The 13,485-nt window shown below is 41.5% G+C and overlaps 1 protein-coding gene across 1 annotated transcript; it reads left to right on the top strand.

Annotated features, from left to right (window-relative positions):
• The first annotated feature begins 12,466 nt into the window (after window positions 1-12,466).
• LOC137916914 (nerve growth factor-like) lies at window positions 12,467-13,054 on the top strand. The gene has a single exon (XM_068759869.1). The coding sequence runs from the start codon at window positions 12,467-12,469 to the stop codon at window positions 13,052-13,054; it is 588 nt and encodes a 195-aa protein (XP_068615970.1).
• The last annotated feature ends 431 nt before the right edge of the window (window positions 13,055-13,485 follow it).

Genomic DNA, 13,485 nt, shown 5'->3' on the forward strand with positions numbered 1-13,485 from the left:
CTTGAACCCGATAGTAGTAAACATTTAAACATAAGAGGAATTATGGGAAATCATGAAGACGCTCTATATGCTGTGTTTTTCCAGCAGTTTAATGTTATATCATAGATGTAGCTCAATGGCAAATACCTGATTTGGTATATAAACAAATCTAGTTTAGTTTAGTTTAGTTTACAGTTCAAAGAACACTGAATGAATGAATAAATATGATGCAATTACTGCTACTAAAATCTGAAAATTTGTTATTGCCAAATATTTTCAAAAGAACAAAAAGGGCCTTTTTTACATACCGGTAATTTATAGAAAACAACTGTGGAGAAAGGGATGTATGTGACCTATTATTAATGTCACCAAAAGAGCCATTTAGATATTTGTATCATTGTACGTGACTTAAAGTAAATCTAAAGCTTTTTCCATGCATTCAATTTTTTTTTTGTGTGTGTGAGCATTTTTCTACAGAACGCCTTTGTCACTAAGACAGAAACAATCAGATGATAGATTCAAGTCTCAGTGTGGCATGAAAAAATCTCAACAGAAATTTAGTTTCAAAAAAATATCTCTAAATATGTTTATTATGTTATATTGCCAAAATATATATTTAAAAAAAAAGAACAAAAATGTTATCAACGCTCCCTTGACTCAAGCCCTGAAACTATATATCCTCAGAAAGAAAGACAGAATGAAGCCAGCATGTGATCAACACGGCGTCAGGCACTAGGACCTGCTGCACGCTACAGTCCGACGGAGCCTGCAGCCTCTGGGACGCATCTCACTTACTTTCAGAACACTTTCAAACAAGTGCAAGACTCAGAAGGACTGTTTGGGATAATTGACCAAGAATTTGCTCTGCGCTTCCCCGGCGTCTTGTGGACTTGGACACAAAACTGGAATACATTTCAATGATCCTCAAATAGTTTTGGGGCAGCAGAACGAAGAAAGAACTGCTGCAGAGGTAATGGACTATTTTACCTCCATTCAACATACTGCAACCATATACTCTTGCAAAGAAATAAGGTAGTTGTGGTATTATCTTTGCATGAAACCAATTTAAATATATTTCCTTCAATATTCATTAGTTTCATATGAGCAGCTTTCAAATTTTATTTAACTTTCAAGAGAAGCAAAGACTTTAAAAAGATTAACTTCCACATGAAGCACATTTTTTTAAGTTTCATGTAGGAAATGCTAAGAAAGTTGTGTCACTTTAGACAATAAATGTGGATTTATGCATGAGCACATCTTCCAACCCATGAGAAACTCTTGAGGCTTAGTTTTGGGCTCATCAGGTTACAAATAGCGCCAATCTGACCTGCACTTGTCTCCCTGGGCTAGGAAATAGTCTCCAAGCATTCCTTTAGAGTTTTTGCATGTGTATGAAATGTTGGGTGGAAACAAGGCGCTTGCTGCAGGGTAGCCTTCTCAGTCGAACCAAGTGATTGCATTCTTGAGATGTGCCAGATGATTATGCTCAAGAAAACTTCCTCTTTAAAAGCTCTTTACATTTGTCATTTTTAATCGTAAATCAAAAACTTTACAGACATACATATGAATTATTGTGAACATATTTGACTGTAAATGTAGTTGCACTGGACATATTGTGGGTTAAAAATCACTTTAAACTCACCAGTAGTGACTTTTTCAAGTCAAGAAGCTGCTCTGGTCGCAAACAAAAGAGTCAGTGGTCAGTTTACAATGACAAAGACAGCGATGGCGTCAGAGTGATGACATCAGATGGGGGGGCGAGCTGAAGTTAACAATGAGGATTTTCATTTGCCTTTATGGAGGTGAATCAGTTTGACATCAGGCAAGGCGTCAGCGATCAACGGTACACTCGGATTTGAAAATAAATAAACAACAGATATCTTATTTTCCCCAGTGAATGTCTGAACGTTCTTCTGTGTATCCGTCAAATATCCATCTTTGTCCATCAAGTGTTTTTGGGAAGGTTGGTCTTCTGAGGCGCCGGAGATAGTGATCACTCACCCTGTAGGCGTGTGCGCATCGCTGCCTTTAAGGCATACGAGAACACTGTATGCTCGACAGCCGTGGTTAAACTTGGACTAAAGTACGCGTCTGTATTGTGTAGTCCATATTTTAATGGTTGTGTTTTTGGCATTTGGATCAATGGACTTTGAAAATGTTCACCATAACTCGTAACTTTTGCAGAATATATTGTTCATGTGCACATTTGAAATGAAAGCTAAGTTGAGAAGCATATTTGTAAATGCAATTGAAAATTGGTTTGTGTCCATCGAAGTTATCCCATACATTCTTCCTGGATGTTTGATCTATGCAATGTGGCTCCCTCAAAGCTGCGTCTCCGCCCACGCTTCTGTGTGTGTTGATGATTAAATATGTCTGCACCTCCCAGACTCAGGCACTAATCATGGGGATGGACTTTCACAAATGTTGTACAGCATTTGTTTTGAACTAGCTTTTTCTTTTTTCTCTCCAGCTCAGATCAGAAGCATTTTTATTATTTTAATAATCCTTTTCATTTTATGATCAATAGATTAGTCTGTACAGTATTTAAACAGGATGAGCTTCCATCAAAAATCCCCATAAACCCAATATATTCGTTTTGCAATGCTACAAAGATTTTTACGTTATGTGTCAGTTGATTGATTAATTAAAATCAACTTTCAGCACCGGGTGATGCAGCAAAGATTTATTTATACCTGCACTAAACTACGCCAATAAATTGCTGTAACAAAGATTGCTAATTTTTAATTCTTAATTACTGACCAGTTGATCGTCTCCAGAAAAAAACAAAATCACAAATCAGTTGTTTAAAAATATTACAATGGCTGAACGTTGCATGGTCAGAACGTCTAAAAGTTGCACTAATTATTACAGAAGTAAAAGAGGCGGTCAGGCGATGACGTATGACGTATGTGAAATGTGTGAAACAGCTGGTCTTGATATTAACATATATATATATAAAACTTCATACTGTGGTTTTCACGTTGCCAAATGTTTTCATTACTGGCACTCAGTCACCTCCAAACTGACAGTTTCTTTTGGCTCCACTCAAATTAAATGTATGATCACATGTTGAGCGTATCCTGATTTCTCATTTGTTTATATATGAGCAATTTTAATATTTTCACCAACAAATTGTAAGGTGTTTAATGTTGGACTATATTATTACGATCGAAGATTAAAACTGTATCATGTAGTTTCTATAATGACCTCACATTCCTGGTGAATCGACCCTGTGCTTGCTCAGCTACATGGTAAAAGCTTTTTTCTTTTTAAACTTAATTCCAAACAACCACATGAGTGAATGGTTTGCATGTGGAAAATAGAAAACCACCGAGTGCTGCAAAGCAGAATGCTGTTACACTCAATAAAAATCGTAGTTTTCCGCTAATATTTTCTGCCATATCAGTCATGTTTACATAACTCCAAGATGTTAGACAACATTTAATTTATCCTCTTGTTTATACCAGAATCCACAGGACACTCATTTCAGCATATTTTGGGTCAATTCATCAGAGGTCAAAATTCAGATTGAATAATTTTTTTGAGAGAGAGAATTTTGCAAAACATATCGAAACAAAAATGCCAAAATTTTGAATTCCGCATCAAATGCATCACAATAAGTTTGTTGTCAGTTTGTTGCAGCACGGTTTGTAGCACAGAAAGCCCAATCTAGTGAGCTCTCGCATCACCAAAATCTACATTTATACAATACATTTACAAAATATAGGATTGTAATTAACCCGCCTCTCGCCCATAGTAATCTGGGATAGGCTCCATCAACTCCCGTGACGCAGCCACCACTTATCCGGGGCTGAGCAGGGATTTCCAGACTTCCTTCTCCCCAGACATCTCCTCCAGCTCTTCCAGGAGAATCTGAGGCGTTCCAAGGCTGGAGACATAGTCTCTCCAGCGTGTCCTAGGTCTTCCCCGTGGCCTCCGCCCAGTGGGACATGTCCAGCACACCTCCCCAGAGAAGCGTCCAGGAGGCTGAAATCAATACCCCAGCCACCTGAACTGAATCCTCGCGATGTGAAGGAGCAGCAGCTCTACCTCGAGTTCCTCCCTGGTGACTGAGCTCCTCACCCTGTCACTAATGGTGCTCCCAGCCAGCCTGCAGGAGGAGTATCCGGGATGTAGGTGAGAGCAGGAACGTAGCTTGACCGGTAAATCAAGAGCTTCGCCTTTCGGCTCAGCTCCTCCATCACCACAACAGACCGATACAACGACTGCATCACTGCAGCTGCCGCACCAATCCGTCTGTCAATCTCACTCCCCATCCTTTCCTCACCCGTGAACAAGACCCCAAGATGCTTGAACTCCTCCGCTTGAGGAAAAGACTCCCAATTAAGAAAAATTACTTACTTTTGCTTGGGTAGCCAAGACCTTAGTTCTAAACAATTATGATTAAGGACCAGTGAAAAGTTGACCAGTTGAGCTGATGAAATAAAAGATAAAATAATTCCTCAAATTACACAGGCACTTATGGAAATCAAATGAAAGAGTCATTTTCCAGATAAAAGTGTCAACACAGAAAAGAAAAAAGAGAATAAGTGCACAGTTCATGCTTAGCAAGTCGCAAATGCCTGTCTTAACAGGTATGTCTTTAGCTGCGTCTGAAGACACCATCAGGGTGCAGGCAGAGCATTCCATACATTATTTGCTCTGTCCTCAAAAGCTTGATCTCCAAGCATTTCAGGGTGGGTCTGAGGGGCAGCAAATTCATCATATTTGATCCAATAGATGCGTATGGTTGGACTTGTTTATGAGCGCCACAACACCAAAGGCACTGGTCTACCAATAAAAGTGTCCCTGATCCTGTCAGTGTTGCTGGAGCGCTTACTTCTTTGAAGTAGTTCATGCATTTTTAAAAGGGCGGCACGCCTGTACAATTCAATGTAAGTGTGAGGTCTATAAACAAGATCCTAATGACATCACGGAGCAAATGAAGAGACCTAAATACAGAATATATGTGCTTAGAGCGGACATATATGCATGCTTAGATAGAGTGTTGGAATGACTAGGAATGAACAAATTATTTCCTTAAATTACACAGGTTGGAGCAGGCAGCAGAGGAATGATTACAGGGTCAACCCTTAAAGTTAAAACCAGAACCCCCCCATGTTGCCAACATTCAATTTCAAACATGGTTTCTGTATTGTTGGGCCTAATGGAGGTAAAAAAAAAAAAAAAAATGGCTAGCCAATCTAACCTAAGTATTTCACAAAGCTTTGTGATAAACGATATTATAAATATTCAAATGCTCTTAAAAGTACCAAATAGATAATGGTGAATTAAAGAAAGTGGGTGGAGCCAGCGTAATGCTGACCCTGGCCGTGCTTTTCCCAATCATGTTAAACTTTTAATCCAGAAATGGGATCATGATATGCTACATCACACAGCACTCATCAGCATCAGAGGACATTTCACTAAAGACCTGCAGAGGAAAGGTTTATGAATGTGTTTTAATATGAAACCCTGCAGTTGTGAAATAATATCGGAAGTGTTGCATAAGCTGTTATAATTTATTTTTGCAGAAGATTTAGAGTTACCAAAATAAAAAGTTTAGGCTATTTCTACCAAAATATATAAATATATATATATATATTTCAGATACAGACAAATGCATCATCGCATATGTCTTTTTGATCTTTGATACTCCTCCAATTTTATTCAATACCACTTTCTTTCAATATATGAGGGTTGTACCATGAATCTCGTGTTTTGTACTGGCTTTGATTTGTTTGTTGATGATTAATATGGGAAGGATAAACTCTGAGTTTAGAAGTGCATTTGCAGCACTGTGCTATTTATTACGGTCACTGGTGTCAATTCTCATCTTAAAATAAAGCTCGTTTCTCAGTGTTTGCTCCCTGGGATGAATTTGTTTCAGCCACAGTGATATGGTTCTACCGAAATTCCTGCGATCAGTCATCCATCTATTTATCCATCCATCCAATGACATGATACTTAAACAGAGAAAGTTCTTTACTTTCTATTTCCCTTTGTATTATTCCAACCACAACACTAGGAGTTCAGGGGATCCATGGACATTCAACAGGATAGCAGTGATAAAATAAAAAAAGGAGGCCACCACCGGACTTGAAAGTAGAGGAGCTGAAAAGCTGAAGATGGCGGCAGCAGATGACAAGATGATTACAGTACATGCATTTTAGACAGAGGGGCTCTACCTTGAATCCGCAGTGTTTTAGTTACAGCGAGCCAGAGGTGTTCCACAGAAAAAGCAGGAAGGAACAGCCAAAGTTATCGACGCAAGTCTAACAGCTGGGCCCGAATCATAGATTGTAATGTGTAGCTCATGTTGGCTCAATATCTGGAGTCCCTGTTGTGTTAGTTCACATCCAAGAGGACAAAGCAATCCAGATGTGCTGGCCCCGACAGACTGTCAGGACCAAGAATCCTGAATCCCAGAACCTGACGAATGCAATATTGCCCTTCAGTCAGGAGGTGAGGTGCAGAACGTGAGCTAAAACTAGATCAAACCAGACAACAGACATGAGTGGTTTCATAGGTACCCCCCCCCCAGGACTGCAATTGCCTACAATTACAGAAGCTTCTGCTATCCTTGCCCTTGCTGGCATCCGACATGATTAGCCAGGCTTCGTATATAATTGCATCACATCTATCCTTATGTGCAGACATGTTCCATCATCTCTACAGCCTCGGGCACAGTTCAAGTAACATGGTAACCAAATACAAGTGGTGGAAATGAAAAACAGGGGCTGCAGTTAGAAATGGCTACAATACCAAATCAGACAAAAGCCCTCTCTCATTACAGGACTCAGGAGGAGTTTCCTTTCTCGAGCACAGTGGACATTAATGTCGTGTATATCTGACACACATAAGAATAGATGGTGTAGTTTAAAAGCAAGTATCTGTGGGGCTACGTGTCAGGGAGGCAACAAGCCCGCGCCTGTGACTGAGCCATCCTGCCTCTCTCCACTAAGCCCATGAAACGCTCACTCACACAACAACTGACTTTAAAATGTTATACATGAATAAAATGCTTTGGTGGTTTTACAAGCTGTTGATGACTGTTTTCCACCATCTGTGGAACGGAGACCAACAGTTCACACAAATCAACCAGCCTGTCCAGTAAAAAAAACTGCAGAACTGTCCTGTTCTACGCATTAGTAACACAAAGAGAGAATATACAACCACTTTGGTTCTGAGTTCTGTCATGGAAGGCTATTTTCTATAATGGTTATATTTGTGTTTTTCTTTTTCTTTTTTTCTTCAAACTCTTTACATGAAAACGTTTTGGGAACCAAAGGAATGGACTAATTAAGCAATTGAATATTTTTTTTTTATTTGAGCCGCTAGATTCCATCCATCCATCTACAAGAAAATGGATGGATGGATTTAATCTTTTTATTATTATTTGAGCCACGAGACATGAAGGCGACCACTAAAAGTGAGAAAATAGAAAACAGTCAAATTAGCTCGAAGCTGAAGATGCCACGCATTGCACCACATATCCAATTCCCTTCTGCGTCCACACTTTATTTATGCTCCATAACTGCACGGGTGAATTTATTTGGGAAAGGTGGCACCATAATAGAGGGATGTGGAAAAAGCTGCAGTGAGGAAAAACAATGGGCGCAGCAGAGGAGTCACCAAGGTGTTCGCGGGTGGCTGAGAAGCCGTGTGATTGGCTGTGAACGTGCAGCTCCATCACACGCTCAGTGAACCGAGACTTTAAACAGTCTTAGAAAGTCCCACAAAGTGTCAATGCAAACATAAAACGAAACCACGAGAAGAAGAATGGAGCGCTTTTCACCCAAGATACTAAACAGCAATGGTCATTTTGAACTTAAGATCATCTTGTACTTGAAGCTGGTATAGAATTAAAATGTTTGCCTCAGTCCATGGTGCTTTTACTGCAACACTGTGCCCACCCCTCCCCCTGCCATTCTTTCAAATGAAAACATTATCTGAGTGGCAAAGGGGAAAACATTTTAAAATGAGACACCACAAAGACAACAGACCACAAGTCAGCATCTTACAAACAGCTCTGGGCTGCTCTAATACCAAGAATGCATCACGGACAATGTTTTATTCTGAAAGCTCTACAGAATTCCTGTTGACAGCCGCAAGCGGCAATGAACACAAGTATAAACACAGTTTACCACAAAATAGTTGGCCCCTTGAGTGAAACTAGTGGAAGGATTTTTTTCCGATGGAATTCTTGAAACGTAAAAAGGTGTCTGACGCAGGATCTGCATATTTCCTCAGCAGTAATAGTGTCCACGTCGGCCAAGCGTGGACACAAGAGGAGGCAAAAGTAATTATCTCGAGTGAAGCCAATGAAAGCCTTTTGTGATTTGGCATCCGCCATTGTAATGTTTTCCAATAATTGAATTAGCTGTAATCCTTGGAACAAGAATCTGTGGGGTGGGGGGGGGGTTATTCTCTTAATCGGCAGGAGAATTTGTGACCGCTCCAGATCGCGGAGGTTGTATGAAGTTCAGGCTTGAATCGTGATCGATAGAGGTCTGCCTTATGTTTGATGGCGCTCTGAGTTAAAATGAGCGTTCACTGTATTTCTGAGCACATGCACGTCTCCCTAGAGTCAGCATTGTGAGGGTTTGGAAGTGCATTTGGAAGTGCTCGGGCGGGGCCTGCTTCTCTGCCGACCTCGCTGTGTTTAGTTGTGTTTGTGTATAGAGACCGGGGTCAGCTGTGTTTCCTCAGCACAGTGAGGACAAACACGGCCATTAGCGAGTCGTGAAACTGTCCTTGTTAAATCTCTCATGGGAACCCCTTAATAAAGTCACAAAGCTATAGTATGACTTCTGCGGACTGTTTGACGATAGGCTGATGTTGACATGCAGTGCTAACTCATTACATTTTAACATTTGGGAGGACGTGCTTGTCTTTGAGCCTTTGCTGATGTGGTGGCCCTCCCTAATTTCCTGAATCCAGTTCCACTGTGGGCCTGATGTTGCCTTCAGGTCCCGCCGCCGGGTAGACTTTCACACATCTGCCTTAAATCACAGCAGAGGCCCCATTTCTCTTGAAGCGATTTCCCCACATGGTTTTCTGATAACAGCAAAACTGCTAGCAACTAGATGCAACAAGACAGCGAAAAAATGTTTTGTCACTTGCTCGCTGTTATCCTTCTTCACGTCTTTTCTTTGACTCGTTGCCAAAAAGACACAATTATTCATGCCACTGCACTTCATACCTGCGGCAGGTACATGCAAAGGCTCGCTGCATTGAATGCACCTTAAATGTGGTGCATGCCATAAATGTTCACATTTGTGTTGAAGCAAAATGTAGCTGATAGCCGTAGCTGCAATCAATTCATCGTTATTTTCCACTTGTGTTGCTATGGTGCTTAGTGGTTGTATAAACAGCAATTTCATGAACTGGAGTTTTAAGAACACAAAAAACAGCACCTTTACTTAACTTATTGCAGACGTCAGAGTCAGACGCCCCCCCCCACACACACCACCAAAAATGTACATGAAACCTGAGTGTAAAATGTCTTTCCTATAGATCACCTTATAGTATTTATGTATGATGCAGGTTTCTGTTGGTTAAAGACTAATATTAACAGTCAGGCAATGTTGTGCACAATCTTGATAAAATTCAACTCATTTGTGTTAGCTGTGCTTTAATCCCTTTTTATAGAATCAACCTCTTACACTTTTAAAGGAAAAAAATAACCATTGAAATCAAATTTAAAAAAGTGTATACGACATTTATTTCTCTCATCATCATTATAATGACAGTCTAACATTTTGCCCCCCGTGAGTTCATAAGGGCTCCAATTGAGGACTAAACTCTTTGTTAGCCAGACGAGGGGCCTGCATGAAAGGCCAGAGCAACTTTCAGATAAAGTCACCTGCACCTCCCGTCCTCGATGAATGAGAGAAGGCCCTTGTGGCTCGGGTTACTTGAGTGGCTGTGTGACTTTTACCATTTTCTTCAGGCGGTATGTTGTCTGCTGACTGGTTTGTGTGCTGCCCCACGGTGCTTCTCAGTCGTCCCAGACGGGGCTCATTAAAGCGACTCCATTAGAGCTAATGAGTTGCTGGTCAGCGGCTGTGGGTGGCCTCGATCTCCGCTCAGGGCGAACAGACCACATGAGCAGAGCAGACCTGCTGCAGGTAATTCACACCAGCAAAAAGAAGAAACTCCTGCAACAGCACATTCTAATATTATTTAGTGAGTCAAGTCTGCACCAACATCCAATGTCAGACCTGCTCAGCATGCAGGGGTCGAGTGCACGGACAACGTCAGCTGCATGGTTCCGTTATAGATTATGTATACTTCTGTATGTACTTTTGTATGCTGGTCTGCTGCTGTATTAAAGTATGTTCAGTATAGTTGAGGATCTGCTGAGCGGGAATAACATTAACGTCCTCTTCCTGTCACAGTCTTGCAAAGAATGTGTTTACAGTGTTTTTTACGAGACACGTTCTCCGCTTGTTTCTCAACAGGGATACAGAGTGGAGGCAGACAAGGGCAAAGGCGTGCTTGGATGGGGGCCACCGGGCCTGATGGCAGCCCAACAGCATACGTCCATTTTTAGCCACGTCCACTAGAAGTCACCGAGGTGCCACAGTTCATGAGGAGACACTGAAAAGGTAAAAAAAAAAGACAAAGGGAGGGTGGCTTTTAGAAGAATTAAGGTGCCCAAAAATGTCATCTGAATGCAGCAGCATGAAGAACGGGCGAGATCAGTCGCATCTTGTTTCAGGTTCTAAAGATTCAACGCTTTGCTTTGGGCCACCATGTGGCCCTTGTCTATAATGCCATCGTTAATTTTGTCTTTGTCGCAAATTTGAGAATTTTACTTCCTTTTGCAAAAGAGGTGTTTCCATCAGAGAGCTGTTTGTCTCTTAATCGGCCTTTTCCTCCACAGCTAAACACGGCAGCTCTGTTTCCTGCTCCCGACTGTAAAATCGACTTCTGTGCAGCCTAAATCTGTCATCTTTGCGAGGCGATGTGTGCGGGCGGACAAACCTTATCTTGACCAGACCCCCACAGTCATTTATCGGTGTAATCATAGCTCGCAGTGTGTTCTTTGATACAGGTCTCTTTTGATTTGCTGTGCCAACAACTTTAATGTGCAGGAATCCAGCCTGACACCTGAGGCAAACACTGCATATCATAGACCTACCTGACAGCGCCTGCTGGCACAGCCGCCGCCACAGGTGTAAACATGCCTGTGACTCCCACTCGCCGTGTTTTAAATATACAGTGCGCAGCCCGCCAGTGTGTGTGCATGCCGGTGAAGACAAATGTTGCGTTGGGGTTTGGGGAGATCACAGGGTGATTGAAAGTGACTGGTGTCAAACATAATGGATGTCACAACGTTGTCTTCTTAAGTTCAAGATCTAGTTCCGTATGTAATTCCCTACACTCCTTAGGAAGCTCCGCTCTTCATCCCTGCTTGTAGAGACAGATCTGTTTTTTTCCCCCTTCATGTTTAATGTAAGTGCAGTGAGGATTTTGTTGAACCTGAGCTCTGATATCTTTGGAATAAAATGAACAAACAAACAAACAATAACAAAAAATCTAGAAACTTTTCTCACAATGTTAAAGAAAGTTGGATAAACAAATTATCGGCAACATTAAATGGGACCTTTCCTGTCCCATTAGCATCCTTCAACACAGTTTGTTGAAATCTGTCCAGTTCTTCTTGTGATCCTGCTGATTAACAAATGCAGACTCGTATGGATCTCCTATGATTACAACATAGATGGTGCATGGAGGAACGACAACAACAAAATCAATCCCTGACTGCCTTGTTTTGCAGCCGATTATGCTAAATCTTCTTGATTGCAGATCACCTGTCGCTGCCTCAGTCTTATTCTATGGTGTTGATTCTTAAACGGGACAGTACAAACTACGGCCCTGACATAGACACTGCAGTCGTTTGCACTAAAATGTTGCCACAAGTACGCTGATGTTTTATTTATTTATTCATTTATTCATTTTTAATGCACAGGAAAAGCGTTTCTGCTTTAAACATAATGATTGTCATATAATCTGAACCTGAACTCAACAATCGGCCTCGAGTTACATGAGTACCAGAATATAATTGGAAGTTAATACAAGTTAATCAGGCGCATAAAGTTGTATGTGCAGAACTATGTATAAATATCTTACAATCCAATGAGTATAGATTCTGGGCATGGGGTAAACGTGCACCTCTCTAAGAAACTATTTACTTAATTTCAATGTTCAACATCTACTTAATGCTGAGAATGAATAGCTTGGAGTAACGAAACACTAGGCTGATGCTTTAAAAAATAATTTTCATTATTAAAAAAATATATGTAGATAATGTATTGTTCTATTCCGTACCTCAATTCGAAGGTATCCATAATTTGTTTGAGCTTGAGTGTACTTTTTTTTTTTCATTTCATTTAGTGAAATACAGTTCAACTTGCCATGCACATCTGGATTAACCGTGCTTCTGCTGCTGTTTACGCCTGAAGGTCGCGAGCCCATGAGGTCGTCCATGCTGGGGCTGTTCCTCCTGCTCAGTGCCCAGGCTGCTGCCGCCATCGGAGGAGCAGCACAGCAACAGTGTCCGGGCAGCATCCCCAGCTCGATCCCCACAGTGGACCCCAAGCTCTTCACCAAGCGCCGCTACCTCTCGCCCAGGGTTCTCTTCAGCCCTCAGCCCCCCGATGCCGAGCCGGCAGAGTCGCAGGAAAGCGGCAGGAGGACGCGCAGGCGAGCCGGGCAGCCTCAGCACCGAGGGGTTTACTCTGTATGTGAGAGCATCAGCGTCTGGGTGGGCAACAAGACCAAAGCCACGGACATCTCGGGCAACGAGGTGACGGTGCTTCCAGATGTGAACATCAACAACGTCAACAAGAAGCAGTACTTCTTTGAGACAACGTGCCACAGCGCCCGCTCGGGCAGCTCTGGCTGTTTGGGGATCGACGCAAGGCACTGGAACTCTTACTGCACCAACTCACACACTTTTGTACGAGCCCTGACTTCATTTAAGAACCTGGTGGCATGGCGGCTCATACGCATCAACGTAGCGTGTGTGTGTGTGCTGAGCCGTAAGTCATGGCGACATTGAAGACTACGCATGGCAGGATCACACACAGACATGCTCATCAAACTTTAAACCACTCTTAAGCTCCACCACAATCATGCAATCAAACTAATCACAGTATTGTTCTGCCACAAATTACGTTGTCCTATAGCAGATAACAGTCAATCCAAGTTGACTGGTGCAACCCAAAATGTTGTCACAATTTAACCCAGGTCTGTAACAAGCAAACATTTGCTAAAGTGCTATTTTTTAAAATATATATATATGTATATATACATATATATATATTGTTATTTATTAAACACTTCCATACATTATACTGTGGTAAGTTTGTCATTCCTGCAGCAAAGACTGGATAACTCTTTTGAGACCAAGACTTATTTATTTATTTTGCTTAGACAGAAAAAAGGAGAAGAGAAAATGCATATGGCTTCATTTTACTGCCAGTAATTTGG

The sequence above is a fragment of the Brachionichthys hirsutus genome, unplaced genomic scaffold, assembly GCF_040956055.1.
Source record: "Brachionichthys hirsutus isolate HB-005 unplaced genomic scaffold, CSIRO-AGI_Bhir_v1 contig_825, whole genome shotgun sequence".
Taxonomy (NCBI): Eukaryota; Metazoa; Chordata; class Actinopteri; order Lophiiformes; family Brachionichthyidae; genus Brachionichthys; species Brachionichthys hirsutus.

What these genes read in the sequence shown, in the direction of transcription:
- LOC137916914 (XM_068759869.1), top strand. Translation starts at nt 12,467, where the DNA reads ATGAGGTCGTCCATGCTGGGGCTGTTCCTCCTGCTCAGTGCCCAGGCT.